Here is a 16,543-nt window from a genome sequence, read left to right as displayed (position 1 = left end):
GACTTTAGGGGAGAAAGGATGCAATTATTGAGGGTGAGAAGAAAAAAGTAACTTAAAGTAATAAGTAACTAGTTAGTTTTGGCAGGGAGTAATAAGTAAAGTAATGAAATTTCTTTTTCCAGCAAGTAACAAGTAATAAGTAATATATTACTGATCTTAAGTAACTTGCTGGTGAGGGAGTCTCAAGAGATTCTTATCTAAGCGAACTTCAATCTGAGTCCCCTCCTAAAATTACATCACCAAACATGCCGACAGATCCTGTCCTGGCCACACGCCAGGAACCTTAGACACCCGACCAGGGACAGGAAAATCCACGATTGGAATATTGACGTAGTGAAACGCACGGTCGTTATAGGGGATTCGAACCTGTCTAGAATTTCTGTATTTACCAATCCATCCGTCCAGGTTGACAGCTTTCCAGGAGCCAACTTTTACCATCTTAAAGGCATCCTGGATAAGCTGGTTCCCCTGGACGGCGTGGAGAAAGTAATTATTGCTTAACAACCTTAACAACTGCCTCCCCCGACAGACGCAAACAACCATCTGGAAACAGCTGCAACAGTTGCTGAAAACCTGTAGTGGAAAGTTTCCCAATGCGACAGTTCACGTTCCGCTCATAAATTTATTGGATAGACTGGATCGGGACCAGCAGGCACTAGAAAGGTGTAACTATTTACCGGAGATTAACGATCTCCGCTTCAGCACACTCCCCCGGGACCCAGTGCACTGGACCACTGAGATGGCAGATGAAATCTTTGGTAGCTAGTATGATAATTTAAACGTGTAGGGGGAGACCAACTGCAGCCCATCTCCCCCCCATAGCAATGTTATGAATTTATCCCTGTCCTATAAGCTTTCCACAGCAGAGGTAGAAGTGCTGGAGAGGGGACTCACCTTCATCCCCATCCCGACTCGGGTCGACCGTATGGAGCTCCGCAGGGATCTTCACACATCATAGAAGACTCGAAATTTTAGATTATTTTCAGTACAATTCCACATTTACATTAGAACCATTTAGAGAGCCATCTTATGGAATCCTGTAAGGACCCCCCCTCCCATTTCCACCCTTCTGGAACGGGATTTACAGTCTTTTTCAAAATTTAGAATCACAAACAGAACTAGAAAAAGACAATCAGAGACTGCAGACCCCGCCTCCAATAGACTATTGGATCTTGTGAGACAGTAAACAGGGCTTCCGGATCAGAGGGGCCAAACCTGCTCTAGCTTGCTGCTCCGGAACGGGACAAGATACAACTTTTATGTTGCACCCCTGAAATGAAATGAACAACTGGACTCATGTTCATCTTCGTTTGGCTACTTTTAATTACAGTCCTCGGTTCAGTAACGTCAAGTAATATTTTTGTCTCCTGCGTACTACAACACACCTTCTGGACTCTTTTTCCCATCATGCCATTCGTGTTCCTCCCTCTTAAAGTGACACTCCCATGTTACAGCACAGGCACAATTCCAGATGTAAATAAAAACTAGAATCTGGATCCAGATCCAGATAAACTCCATTCTCATGGAGAACCAAAACACGGACAGAACCTTGTGTAAAAATTTCAAGTTGATTGGGTTACTAGTTTTTGAGTTATGTGCGCGGACAGACAAACAAACAGACAGACAGACAGACAGACAGACAATTGCAATACCCTCGCCTCCTCTTCGGCGAGCGTAACAAAGTCCAATCTATCGTCAGATCACTCAGCAGCAATACAATCTTTAAAGAACAATCTAAATTTAGTCAAACCAGCGGACAAAGGTTCACAGGTTATCATTCAGGATAAAATTAATTACATTTTGGAAGCAAACAAGCAATTAAACAACACGATGCATTATATGGAATTACCGCAATCAATTCAACTTGAAACCAAAATTAGGATACAACAAATACTTACCAAGCTCCAGCAGGAGAAATATATCTCCATAAAACAGTTTCTACATTTATCCGGTCCAGATCTCCCCCGCCCACGAAAATGTTCCTTACTACCAAAGATCCATAAACCGGCAGAGACGTGGTCTGTTCCCTGCGTACTTCCATGCCGTCGTCCCATTGTCTGTGATTGTGGCTCCGAATCATGCAGGGTGGCAGCATATGTGGACTCATTTATTAACCCATTGTGTCAGAGACATAGGAGTTACATTAAGGATACATATGATTCATAGACTCGCAGATCTCCCCTTTATCACAACAACCATCAAACGGCATAACTGTTTTAAAAACCCGATGATTTCTTCCACCTTGTCCGCCTGGTGGAAAGCGTTAGAAGTTACAAATTCTAAACTGGAACCCTGCATGTTCTCTCCAATCTGGAATAACCCTGACTTTCAGGCTAGCAATCAACCTTTCCATGTAGGTATGTGGGAACAGAAGGGAATCTCTCAACTCCATCATCTCTTTCATGACAATACGTTTATGTCATCTACAAAATTGTTCCAAAAATATGAACTCGGAAGCGGAAATTTCCTTCACTATCTTCAGGTAAAGAATACAATTAAGAAAAGAATTCCAACGCTCCGGGGCCCGCCTCAGCCACCTGTATTTGTTATGGAAGTCACAAAGATTTCCCCGACAGTTAAAAAGACCCTTTCTAAGATTTATAAACTACTCTCAAGCACAGATACGATATTTCTTCCCATCTCAAAATGGGAGACGGATCTGTCACTAACCTTAGATCATGACTTTTGGACACAAATCTGTGAAAATGCATTTAAAATGACAAAACACAGAAATCTTCAACTCATCCAGTATAAGATCCTTCATAGAACACACATTACTCAGTATATGATGAAGAAAATGGGTTCTCAATGCTCCCAAAATACTGCTGACACTTATTTCCATGCCCTATGGTTGTGCTCACCCGTCCAGGATTTCTGGGTCGCAGTATCACATAGACTGTCGTCCATCTTGGATTGTACGTTCCCTTTATCTCCGATCACGTGTCGACTCGGTGACTTAGCAGAAATCGTTATTTCACAGAAACAAACGCACCCCACACTCGCAGCCCTCGCCATCGCCAAGGAAACAATCCTCGTTGGTGGGGGGGGGCTGGGCCGTGGGGGGGGCTGGGGGACTGTGGGGGATGTGTGGGATGGGTGGAGGGTGCTGGGAGGGGGGCGGGTGGTTGGGGGGGGCGTGGTGTTGGGTGCTGGTGGGGCGCCAGGCCGACCCGCTGTGCCCCGTGCCGCTGCGCTGGCCTAGGTTTCGTCGGCTGTGTTGGTGTAGGTCGCCCCCCGGGCCCTGGACTGGTTCTTCTGCGTGTGGCTCTGGGGGGGCCATGGTGGTCGTTCTTGGGTTGCTGTAGCTGCTTGGGGTGATCTGGGGGCTTATGTTGCCATTGTTGGGACCGGGATGGCTGCCCCGTTCTTAGGTGGAGGTTTCACGCATGCCAGATCCACCACTCCAGCACCTATTAAAACTCATTTAGAGAGTCAACCCCGCACACAGATCTCTGAGTCAGTGGAGGTTGCTGGGTCAGTGCTTGTGGCTCTCACTATGCTCTCTCTCTTTTTCCTCAGATCTGAGAACTTGGTGATCCATACTTTCCTCTAGAGGCTGATGTGAACCTGGTGTATTGGGACAACTCTTGGTGATGATTGGATGGAAGGGGTAGAATTAAGGGGCACAAATAAATCCATTGCACTTTCTTCTCAGAACACTGTGTATTTGTCACTCTGTGTTGGTTCATGTTGTGTGTTCGCTGCGGTGTGCACAGCTCTCTACGGCGGTAAGCAGGTAATAAAACCAATAAAACATGAATAGGCTAGTCTGCCAAGAGGGCAGGTGACGGTCACAATCACTATAAGAATAAAAAGCATAGAATCTAACAGTGACTGACGTTATGTACGTCACTGTGGAGCACGAATGCAGACAAGGTAAAATAAAAAATAAAAAAAAATAAAAAAAATAATAATAATAAAAAAAAAAAAGTGTTCATGAGTCTTACAGCCGAGGGGAAGGCACCTCTTTGGCCTCCTTCAAAACGGCCCTAAAAATTCACCTTTCAGGGGGGCAGAAACGGAGATAGTCATCACGACTCTCCGGATCAATCCCCCCCCCTTTTTTTGTCCACCTACGTTGTACATATTATGTCTTTTTAATTTATTGTTATTTTGCATCTATGGAATAATTTAATATTAGTTTTATTGTTATTGTTAAATGTCGATGATTTATGTACAAAGGACTTTCAACAGAAGACCGTACAGGAGTCAAACAGTTCCACCCTTGGGGGGCAGTATTATAAAAAGATGATTTACCCATGTTTGTCTTATAGGAGGGGGTAATCAGGTTGTTGTTTGAGCTCCCTCTAGTGTTGTGGCTGTGGGTGTCACTAAATCTTTGAACGTCTTTATTCAGGTATGCAGGGGTTGAGGGGACTGAGGGTAGAGTTGCATTGACTACCGTATTTTCCCGACCATAGGGCGGTTGTAAGGCGCAACTTCGCACAACATCGATGAACGCGTCTTTTTTCATACAAAAGCGCATTGGGTTTTAATGCACCTTAAGCAAAATAAAACAGTCAGAGAAGTCAAACTTTATTCAAACTCGCCCGGCGTCGCCTCCCTGTCTTGGTGAACGTGTGTTCTCCTTCTGTCATCCAACGCTCCCACGCAGCTCACAGTTTAACGTTGAACGGTTGGAGTTCTTTGGTTAATCCACCCGGGATGATGATAAGCTTGTTTGCTAGTTAGCTAGTTGGTTTGCTTCACTTGGGTTTAGACCAGGGGTGGGCAAACTTTTTGACGTGCGGGCCACATTGGGTTTGACATTTTGACAGAGGGGCCGGGCCAGGAGCATTTGGATGAGTGTTTGGCCCAGATATACTAAAGCGCTGCGTGTAGTGTGCAAACCTCATAGCACAGTACACACACACAGATAAATGTACAACCAGATTTACTAACAGTGTGTACGAAGAACTGCGTCTTTCAAATGTGCAAAATAGCCCTAATCCAGGTAGTACGTTTGTCTCAATGAATATGCAAGATGCAGCATTTACACATATTTTGGCACAACAGTGTGAGGAGAAATGTAAATAGATTAAAATAGAACAACAGTGTGAGGAGAAATGTAAATAGATTAAAATAGAACAGTGTGAGGAGAAATGTAAATAGATTAAAATAGAACAACAGTGTGAGGAGAAATGTAAATAGATTAAAATAGAACAGTGTGAGGAGAAATGTAAATAGATTAAAATAGAACAACAGTGTGAGGAGAAATGTAAATAGATTAAAATAGAACAACAGTGTGAGGAGAAATGTAAATAGATTAAAATAGAACAACAGTGTGAGGAGAAATGTAAATAGATTAAAATAGAACAACAGTGTGAGGAGAAATGTAAATAGATTAAAATAGAACAGACACTGATCTGTCAAACCTGGTGATTGCATCTGTTTTTAATAAATTTCACTTGAAGGCGTAAAGTTAAATAAACCAACATTTATTGAAAAAAGATGATCACTTTCAACATTCAAAACATATCAAAACACGAAATACTAAATCTCAATCATTTCTGCTGCACTCATTGTTGTTCCACTGCTGTGCGTAAATGCGCACTTCATTAAAAGAACGGGATTTATTGATCATGACGCTGAACGTCTGCTCACACACGGAGGTCGAGCCAAACAGCAGCATATTCTGTGCCGTCCTCCGGACGTTTGGAAACGTTGCTTCGTTAAGTGAGACATAAAAGTCATTCAGGTTAAGAGACTTGAACTTATCCTTTGAGGCGGAGTCGGACTGAAGATCGATCAGTTCCAGCTGCAGCTCCTGCGGGTCGGTTTCAGGGTCCTGGGACGGGGGACGGGACACCAGCAACTAAACGAAACTAAAAGCAGAGCAATACGCTACAAGCCATCGATGGTCAGTGCGCCATCTTCTGGTCAAACACGGGTATTGCAGGGACAAAATGAAAGTTATGATTTTGAATTTTTTGGTAATTGGACAGTTCGGCGGGCCGTATTGAAAAGCATAACGGGCCGTGGTTTGCCCATGTCTGGTTTAGACCGTATTGGTGAGATCGCCGCGCACGGAGTCGCAGATCTCAGGAGCCGAGTTGCTGCAGGTCTTCTTCTTGCTTCCTCCTCTTCCTCCATTGATTCATTAACGCTAGATACTCTCGCCGCTGCTCTATTCCCGTGTTCTGCTGCGGGACCGACAGCCTCGAGTTGGAAATCCGCCTTGTCAGCATGCCATAATACTATGTTGAAGGACAGCACCGGTACGTATCACTCCGCGAGGCTCCTGACTATAATACTATGTTGAAGGCCAGCACCGGTACGTATCACTCCGCGAGGCTCCTGACTATAATACTATGTTGAAGGACAGCACCGGTACGTATCACTCCGCGAGGCTCCTCACCATAATACTATGTTGAAGGACAGCACCGGTACGTATGTTAGGGATAAAGTCTCTAACATTGTGATATTAATTTTCAAACGCACTGAAATGAAACAGGCGGTCTCATTGTGCTACTGCACTAGACTTGGTTGCTGTAGATTTTTGTTAGCTGTAACTTACTCTGTAGCCAGTGAATAACACATAGAATCCTTGGGATAATGAGCACCTTCTACCATGAGGCGTGAAACCAGTATGGCTCACAAAGTTCTTCTTTTTCAGCCCTAAACAATAAACATATGACACATACAGTTGTTGACAAAAACCAAAAAAACACATCATTATATCCATCAGCTTGACTATTTAGTTCATATAGTTATAATAAATAGCAAAATTCAGAGAGCACAGTTAACTGAGTGATTGTGCAATCCATGGTGAGGCACAGCTGGTTGGTGCCTCTTCTCAGTATTTGAACTTTAAATGTGAAAATTCAGCGATTTTAAATGAAAAATAATCTAAAACTATTACATAGAAAATATTTTTTGAGTACAAATCACTGGATAAATATAACTATTCAATTATTATTTCATTAATTTATTTTGAGATGATGAAAGAATGCACGCCACCTCATTGAACGTATAAGCATACACCTAAAAACGGATGGACCGCTAATTAATGTACGTCCGACGTTTACGACAGGTCTTTGAATGCAGCGCCAATGCTAACGAGGGGCGTGGTTATAATATGACAACTTCCGGGAAAACAACGTGAGGTGAGGCTGTTGCAGCTAAGAATAGTGTTTTTGTTCTCCTGTCTGTTAGCATGAATACAGCGGGGCTGTTGGAGTTTTACTAAGCCGTCACCAGTCAGAGGAGCCCGGCATGTTCATGGCACTGCGTTGGTTTAACCTGCCGCCGACTAGAAGCTAACGCTAGCTGCTTTGGTTTGGACTAGAAGCTAACGCTAGCTGCTTTGGTTTAGACTAGAAGCTAACGCTAGCTGCTTTGGTTTGGACTAGAAGCTAACGCTAGCTGCTTTGGTTGAGACTAGAAGCTAACGCTAGCTGCTTTGGTTTGGACTAGAAGCTAACGCTAGCTGCTTTGGTTTAGACTAGAAGCTAACGCTAGCTGCTTTGGTTTGGACTAGAAGCTAACGCTAGCTGCTTTGGTTGAGACTAGAAGCTAACGCTAGCTGCTTTGGTTGAGACTAGAAGCTAACGCTAGCTGCTTTGGTTTGGACTAGAAGCTAACGCTAGCTGCTTTGGTTTAGACTAGAAGCTAACGCTAGCTGCTTTGGTTTGGACTAGAAGCTAACGCTAGCTGCTTTGGTTGAGACTAGAAGCTAACGCTAGCTGCTTTGGTTGAGACTAGAAGCTAACGCTAGCTGCTTTGGTTGAGACTAGAAGCTAACGCTAGCTGCTTTGGTTTAGACTAGAAGCTAACGCTAGCTGCTTTGGTTTAGACTAGAAGCTAACGCTAGCTGCTTTGGTTGAGACTAGAATCTAACGCTAGCTGCTTTGGTTTAGACTAGAAGCTAACGCTAGCTGCTTTGGTTGAGACTAGAAGCTAACGCTAGCTGCTTTGGTTTAGACTAGAAGCTAACGCTAGCTGCGTTTAGCCAGCTATGGCTTCGTGCCCAGTCAAGCCGCGTGTTTCATTGAGCAAGGTGCGGGGAGGCGGACCCTTCTACGGCATATTAGCACGTTTCTGGCCTGTAGCTAGCCGTCCCTTCTCCGCCCGCCTCGCCGTGCAGTGATCGTGAACACGTGTGCTGGTGCTTTCAGGTGCTCGCCATGGGGCTGGAGAACATTGCTGCGCTGCAGAGAAACCCTGCCAACGCCAGGAACCTGTGCATCCTGGCTCATGTCGACCATGGTGAGGCCACAGGAGTACTTTAGTCCTCCTCGCAGTTCTTCGGGAGTACTTTACACTACTTTATAATAATAATAACCTGGATGAACATGAATGATTCGTTGTGACACTGTCTTGGACCCCCCCCCAAGTGCTTTTAAGAGGGACGTTAATAAGGTTTTCCCTGCGACCTCTGGGTTTATCACGGTTTAAGGCCGGGGGGGTGGGGGGGGGGCTCAAACTAGTGGGCAGGTGGGGGGGGGGTCCAGGCACGACTTCATTCAGTTTGGCTATGGACCTGGATTATTTGTGATTTTCTTTTCTTTTTCTTAGCCTTCTGTAAATAATATAAAACATATATACATGTAAAGTGATAGTTTGGACAGATCCAGTTAATCATTTGTATTAAAAGGTAATATATTTGTAGGTGATGTTCACTGTTGAGAGCTGGATGGGGGTGTCGGGCTATTCGACCTTGGCAGATGAATGTCATTCGACTTGAACATGTTTTACCAGGGCAGATTAACTCGTTGACTTTCTTACTGTCTTCAGTGGAGTGTGTTTGATTTCGGGTTTGCGGCTGAACAAGCACGGAGGGGAACTCTGTAATCAGGAGCACGTGCGTGTCTGCAGGTAAAACCACGTTGGCTGACTGTTTGGTGGCGAGCAACGGCATCATCTCGAGTCGACTGGCTGGGAAGGTGAGTAGCGGCGCTCGATCTGACCTGCTGTTCCGGACGCTGGTGTCTCCTCGTCAACAGTGATGTGTGATTCTACCAGCTGAGGTATCTGGACAGCAGGGAGGATGAACAGATCAGAGGGATCACCATGAAGTCCAGCGCCATCGCCCTGTACCACCGACATGGTAGGCCCTGGTCTACTGTCAGGCCCAGTGGAGGTCAGTGCTCTGTAGGCCCTGAGCTGCTGCAGCTGCTTTCCTCAGCCTTTGAATGCAGCTGTTATCCCAAAGAAGATGAGATAAGATCACGCCTCCGAAACTCTGCAACCCACCGCGGGACAGCTGAGAACCCTGAACTGTCCCTCTCTTGACTCAAGTCTTAACTTGAAACAGGATAACGGTGAATGGAAAGCGGGTGCCTGCTGTGAGAGGTGTGTAATGCCGCTGGTGTGTCTGCACCCCCTTAGGGGACCAGGACTACCTCATCAACCTGATCGACTCTCCTGGTCATGTGGATTTCTCCTCGGAGGTCTCCGCGGCTGTCCGGCTCTGTGACGGTGCCATAGTGGTGGTGGACGCTGTGCAGGGCGTGTGTCCACAGGTGAACGAGTCATATCTGTTCACTGTATCCGTCGCCGACGTAGGGAGAACACGGAACGGACCCGTCGCTAAACAGGATTTTATTTGTTTCTATTGTTTTGCATGTGGGACTTGCTTGCAGACCCAAGCTGTGCTACGTCAGGCATGGCTGGAGAACATCAGGCCTGTTCTGGTCATTAATAAGATCGACCGCCTCATCGTCGAGCTGAAGCTGACCTCTCAGGAAGCCTACAAACACCTGCAGAAGATCTTGGAGCAGGTGAGATGCTCCTCCTCTGTCAGCACCTTCATCTTGTCTATTTTGCATTAATCATACTAGAAAAGCACATGGAGAGCACAAACCTCAGCCAAGCATCTCATTCCCTACATCAGTGTTTCCCAACTTTTTACGTTTACAAAATCCTGCGGCACACCACGAACCAAAATGACACAAAATCAAGAAGAATCAAGAATCAAGAATCAAGAAATGTTTATTGTCATTCAGACACTCTCATGCCCGAACGAAAAACAGCACTCAGGTCCCAGCTTGAGGCACAAACAAACACACATTCATTCAACTCAAACTAAATATATACACAAAAGTGACAAAAGTGACAAAAGTGATTGCACGATCCCCGTTTGGGTCCAACACGGAAGCAGTGCATTTGGCCTCCGAGTTATCCACTGTTCACAACCCTCACAGCATCAGGGAAGAAACTGTTTTTGAACCTGGTGGTTCTGGCCCTGATGCTGCGCAGCCTCCTTCCAGATGGGAGGGGGGAAAATAGTCCGTGTGCAGGGTGGGTGGGGTCCTTCATGATGCAGGTTGCCTTTTTCCTGCACCTCCTGCTGTAAATGTCACTCACGGTGGGTAGGCTGCTCTCCGAAGTCCTTTGGGCCGATTTAACCACCCGCTGCAGGACCTTCCTGTCTGCAGGACCTTCCTGTCTGCAGGGCCTTCCTGTCTGCAGGACCTTCCTGTCTGTAGGACCTTCCTGTCTGCAGGTCCTTCCTGTCTGCAGGGCCTTCCTGTCTGCAGGGCCTTCCTGTCTGCAGGGCCTTCCTGTCTGCAGCAGAGCAGTTGCCGTACCATACCGTGATGCATGATGGGAGGACACTCTCCACCGCACACCTGTAGCAGGAAGCCAGGGCCGGGGAGCCCATACCTGCTCGCCTCAGCCTCCTCAGAAAGTAGAGGCGCTGGTGGGCCTTCTTTACTAGGGCGGCTGAGTTGGTCCTCCATGTTAGGTCGCTAGCGATGTGCACGCCCAGGTACCTGATGCTCTGGACCACCTCGACAGCCGCTCCTCTGATGTAGAGGGGAGGGGGGGGGGGGGTGTAGCCTCCTTTCCTGTAATCCACAAACATCTCCTTCGTTTTCTTCACATTGATGCAGAGGTTGTTTTCTCTGCACCACTGCACCAGATGTTCCACCTCCTGCATGTCCTCCGACTCGTCGTTGTTGAGGATGCGTCCCACCACTGCTGTGTCTGCGAACTTGACGATATGACTGCTCGGGTACTTGGCTTTGCAGTCATACGTCAGCAGGGTGAACAGCAGAGGGCTCAGAACGCATCCTTGAGGGGAGCCGGTGTTGAGGATGATGGGGGCGGAGGAGATGTTGCGGATTCTCACAGTCTGCGGCCGGTTCGTCAGGAAGTCCAGGACCCAGTTGCACATCGATGGGCTCAGCCCCAGTGTCACCAGTTTGTTGACCAGAGTCTGCGGGATGATGGTGTTAAATGCCGAGCTGAAGTCCAGAAACAGCAGCCTGGCATAAGCGTCTCTGGTCTCCAGGTGACTCAGGGCCTCGTGAACCACAGAAGCGATCGCATCATCAGTGGAGCGGTTCCTCCGGTACGCATACTGATGGGGGTCCACGCTGTCATCGACGCTGTCCTTAATGTGCCCCATCACCGGCCGCTCAAAGCACTTCATGACTATCGGAGTCAGAGCAACCGGCCGATAGTCGTTCAGGCATGACACGGTAGAGGTCTTGGGGACAGGGATGATGGTGGCCGTCTTCAGACACGTCGGCACTGAGCCCTGGGACAATGAGGTGTTGAAGATGTCGGTCAACACCTCGAAGAGCTGATCGGCACAGTCCCTCAGAACCCGGCCCGGGATGTTGTCTCGGCCTGCAGCCTTGCGGGGGTTGATCTTCCGCAGGGACCTCATCACATCCTCAGCAGCCAGACTGAGGGACAGCTCACCTGGTGGAAGCGGCGTGAGGTTAGTGCAGGGTGACGTGTTGGAAGCCTCAAAGCGAGCGTAGAAGGTGTTAAGGGCATCAGGAAGAGACGGGTCCCTGGGGCACTCCATAACTCTCTATGACGTTCTAACACAGTACACATTATATTAGATGACCTTTATTATAATATATAGAGTTAATAATATAGTTTTTTAATGTATTTATACTTAGTGGGAAACCTGGGGCTGTTTGGATGAACTCAAAATGGATATCCTGCAGTAATGGTAGAAAGACACACACAAAGCTCTTCCTCATCAGCTCTCAGTCTCTCTGTTTTTAGTTTTTATCGCCGTCCAGCTTGAGAAGCTCAGCTCACACAGATATGTGGTTGAAAACGGGAGCAATGTCAGAATAGCTTTGTTGGCTAGAACGGGGAACTCCTTGGCAACAGATAACCAGAAACTGTCCAAAGGAAGATCAGCAAAGTTTAGCTTTAAACCACCATCTTGTTTCAGTTCAGTGTAGTGATGGGAATTCCAGCTCTTTTAAGAGAGCCGGTTCTTTTGGCTCCCAAGTGGCTCCTCAGATTTTTTGTTGTTGACAAAATTAATTTAATACCAAATCATGTGCATTGTGTAAAATTAGCTACTAATGTAAAAACATGCAATATATCAAATGTTTATTAAATGTCTTTATTTAAATCCTCTTTGCACTGCTAGCTACAATAAACATATTAAATAATATAAAATACAAAACCAAACCAAACACATCTCACAGAGAACAAGGTCAAATCTCTGCATGTAAATCTCTAACACAAGAAAACATAAATTAAAAAGTGCAAAAGATAAAGCAGCTTCAGGTAACGGTTCTAATGTTTTACTGAAGTTTGGCATCAAAGGAAACCGAGTGGCTCAGCTTGGGGGGGCTGATCCTTCTGTTATCATCTGTCCTGTTTTGGAGACTCTCTCTGGGGGGACAGTCTCCGTGCCATTGCGTGTGTGAGACGTGGGGAGACTGAACACCTGGACTCCCACCAGCTCAGTGGGTCTGCACTTCTTTGGATAAGCGGCTCCTCAAGATACGATCTTACTTTATTTTATTTTGCCTTTGTGTCAGCCGCGTTAAAATGTCTCCAGATATTTCTACGTTTTCTATCTCTCGTTTTCTCTTACCCTTTCTAGCGCGTCGTTTGTCTCTGGTCTAAAGTTCTCTCTCTCTCTGCCTCCCTTTCGTTTTGTCCACTCGCTGTGCTGCATGTGCGTAACCCCCCCCCCCCCCCCCCCCCCCCCCTGCTCGTTGTGGACACGCACACGCCCACACACATCTCGACCAAACACGTTAGACTTTAACATACTTTTTTTTGGCTCACAATGACGGAAACCAGCTCCTGTCGTTCACTTCAAAGTCTGAAGAGCGATCTACGGGCGGCACAAACACTTTATTACAGCGCGGACACCCGACAATGTTCATTAGGTGATATTAGAAAAATAAAAAATTATTTTTTTTGGGGTGATATTGGAAAATTTCTCACGGCACACCTGACGATCTCTCGCACCGCGGCACACCGGTTGGGAAACACTGCCCTACATAATTGGATTTACACCGTCCACATGGTGATCTGGATCAGCACCAAAAGGTTCTAGATTGTTCTTGGTGTCTTTATACGCCAAACATGAATCAGAGTTGATGTGTATTTCTAACTGATTCTTGAATCCATAAATGGGTTTAATGTTAAAATGTAAGATTTGTTCCTGACCTCATTCTGGATCAGATCCAGAAGACACTTCTCATGATAGTTCCCCTTTATGAGTGTGATTATTGGTGAGTGAATTTAATTCACATTTTACAAGATATTATATATTTTTTTAACTCCATTGAGTAAATGGGGAAAATCCAGATTTTTTTTGGATCCAGACAGGAATCCGGATCGCTCTTAATACTTAATGGGATCTAAGTTAGACCAAAACCCGTCTTCGGATTTCTTTTCAAGATCCAGCCAGCGTTTTTTCCGTCATCCTGACAGAAAACAGACAGAAAAATGGCGTCAAAAACAGAACTAATCCGTAGGTGTGAAATCGACTCGGCCGAAAGGCAAGTGTACCCCCATTTATCAAAAAACCTCTAATATCTGCAATCTGGATCTGGTCTGGATGAAATTCGGTGGAAAGAGATGATCCCATCTTACACAATTTTGTAAAATTCCACAAATATCGGTCAATAATATCCCGAGATATTGAGGAACAAATTTTGAAGCTCCGTTGCCTGCAATATTAAATTAATTTCAAAGTGATCCAGAATCCAGGTTCTCTTTTGGATCATCACCAAAATTGAATCATCCCTTCCCGATAACATTTCCAAAATGTTTTATCGTGATCCGTGTAACTTTTTTTGTGATGTTTCTGGCATAAAGGTTGTGTAGGCGTCAGCAGGCCTCTGGTGCATCTCCTTCCCTGCAGGTGAATGCTGTCACAGGGACTTTGTTTACATCCAAAGTGTTTGAGGAGCGAGCAGAGAAGGAGAAGCAGGAGCAGAGGGGGCCGAGTGGAGAACAGATTTACGAATGGAGCGCTGGGCTGGAGGAGGCTGACGACTCCAACCTCTACTTCTCTCCTGACCAAGGAAATGTGGTTTTTGCCAGTGCTATTGATGGATGGGGCTTCAGGTGAGGCTGCCAGGGGGTGAGGTATTTTCATTTAAAAACATTACATTATTGTGGCTGATCAAAATATTGCTTTATGAAAGTATCTTTATAAAGTCATTGATTGTCAGACTTGAACAGACATTTACATTCTGCTGTATCTGAGACTCGTCCTCAGTGCTGCCTGCAACATTTAGTTTCCACCACCAGGGGGAGTATTAATGGCAGGAACGGGGTATAAAGGGGAATTAGCTGTTCTGGTCCGGATGGACCGCAGCCTCCTGCCTGAGGGGAAAACCAACTGAGTACGTCTTCAAAGGCCTAGTGCAGGGGTCGGGAACCTTTTTGACTCAGAGAGCCATGAAAGCAAAATATTTGGACATTTATTTCAGTGAGAGCCATATAATATATTTTAAACGTGAATTCAGCTAAATGTCAGTATAAGCGGTAAGCAGGTAATAAACTAGTATAATAAGCCTCTGAACGTTACGGACTAACGTGAGCGGACCCCAGAAAGCAGAGAACAGAGACGGTGCGATGGTTGAACTGATCATTTACACCTGGAGCTGCACACAGGACGAGGGGGGGCTGGAGCCCAACGTAATAATACACAGCCGAGAGAAAACCAAAAAGCAAGTGATGCCCTCTTGAAGCAAACGCAGGGCCCCGTCTTTTTCACACGTTTATTCCAAAAGAAGGTCCCAGGTAAGAATACATTAAAATAGTAGTAATCTGGAATTAAGGTGGAGCCAAACAAAGTCCACTCTGCCACCGTGCACACAGCTGGCCACGCCCACCCCTAATGGCGGGATGACGGCCTACTTTTAAAGTGGCAGCCCAGGCTCAGGGCGGAACCGTGGCAGCGCTTCCGCTCTGTGATTTTTCACAGTAAAATGCAACACAAGCTCTACTAACAGACGGCGACTGGCTGGTGCCGCAAAGAAAACGGAACATAAGATCCAGACACAAGTGAACAAGTTACTCACAACAAAAAACACGACACACGACCTGGGCGCGCAAACCAGCTGCGGTCAGCACGGGCAAGGCGAGTAAAAAAAAATAAATAAAAAATAAACGTTTTTTTTTTTTTTTTTTAAATCTGAGCGATCATCAAAAGAGCCATATATGGCTCGCGAGCCATAGGTTCCCGACCCCTGGCCTAGTGGATGGTGCTGCTAGCTAAATGTAACACACCTCCTGTTGAAGTATCCACTTCACACCAATCTGCTTAAAAGTGAAACGGCTGCAGCTCCACTGTAGCATGGTTTATTTCTTTTTCTTTTTTTCTAGCATGGTTTAGCATTGTAGCATGGTTTAAAGAAGCCCAGCATCCGTCTGGTGCGCGTCAACACGGAGACTGAGGCTGGTTTTCTGTCTTGCAGCATCCAGCAGTTTGCCCACATCTACAGCCAGAGAATGGGCATCAAGAGAGAGGTGCTGCTCAAAACCCTGTGGGGAGACTTCTACCTCAATAATAAAGCAAAGAGGATCATGAAAGGAGCGAAGGTAACGTAATAATCACTATTTGAGTTGTGATTTCAGTGTTTTATGTCAACTGTTGTTACATCCGTTGTTCGCCAGCGTTTGTTTGTTTGTCTGTTAGAAAGATGACTCAAAAAGGTTGGATGGATCTGGATGAAATTTTCAGGAAATGCTAACGTTACCAGGAACATCTGGTGATGTTACAGAAGAGATCCTGTATTTTGGATCGCTTTGAAACTTCTGTTCAAATTGCAGTAATGAAGCCTCAAAATTTGTTCCTCAATATCGCTGTTGATTATTGACCAAAATGTATGGAATTTGACAATCATGCAGGGTGGAGGCCTCTATCTCACCACCGAATTTCATCTGGATTGGATCCAGAATGGAGTCAGTTAAAAATACTTACCGTATTTTCACGACCATAGGGTGCACCTGGTTATGAGGCGCGACTTCACGCATTAAGCGAAACAAAACTGACACCATGTAATATACTAGACACCGGACACTCTGTTTAGTGGGGAGCCATGTTCTTTATTTCTACTCTTCTCTCTACTCTTCTCTCTCTCTCTCTTTCTACTATAGTCAATAAAGCTTGACTTATCTATGTTGAAGGACAGCACCGGTACGTATCACTCCGCGAGGTTCCTGACTATAGTTTTGAGAAAATTAGAGGCTTTTAGGTGCGCCTTATAGTGCGGAAAATACGGTAAATATATCATCTTTGAGCTGCATGTGAAAAGGATTGTCTTAATCTTTACGTTCTGTTTCGGTGACTCTTCACAGTGTTCTT

At 45.7% G+C, this 16,543-nt stretch overlaps 1 protein-coding gene across 1 annotated transcript in view; it reads left to right on the top strand.

Moving 5' to 3' along the window:
• Positions 1–8,123: 8,123 nt before the first annotated feature.
• Positions 8,124–16,543, top strand: part of efl1 (elongation factor like GTPase 1) — an 84,705-nt gene continuing 76,285 nt past the window's right edge. Inside the window, exons 1-7 of the mRNA XM_068741883.1 lie at positions 8,124–8,208; positions 8,818–8,885; positions 8,965–9,049; positions 9,331–9,464; positions 9,585–9,722; positions 14,090–14,295; positions 15,654–15,777. Of these exons, the coding sequence (XP_068597984.1) occupies positions 8,127–8,208; positions 8,818–8,885; positions 8,965–9,049; positions 9,331–9,464; positions 9,585–9,722; positions 14,090–14,295; positions 15,654–15,777 (837 nt within the window). The 5' untranslated portion in view covers positions 8,124–8,126. The remainder of the gene's footprint in view (positions 8,209–8,817; positions 8,886–8,964; positions 9,050–9,330; positions 9,465–9,584; positions 9,723–14,089; positions 14,296–15,653; positions 15,778–16,543) is intronic.

This window comes from Brachionichthys hirsutus, chromosome 1 (genome assembly GCF_040956055.1).
Source record: "Brachionichthys hirsutus isolate HB-005 chromosome 1, CSIRO-AGI_Bhir_v1, whole genome shotgun sequence".
NCBI lineage: Eukaryota > Metazoa > Chordata > Actinopteri > Lophiiformes > Brachionichthyidae > Brachionichthys > Brachionichthys hirsutus.
This window is presented reverse-complemented; position numbering and strand designations above follow the sequence as displayed.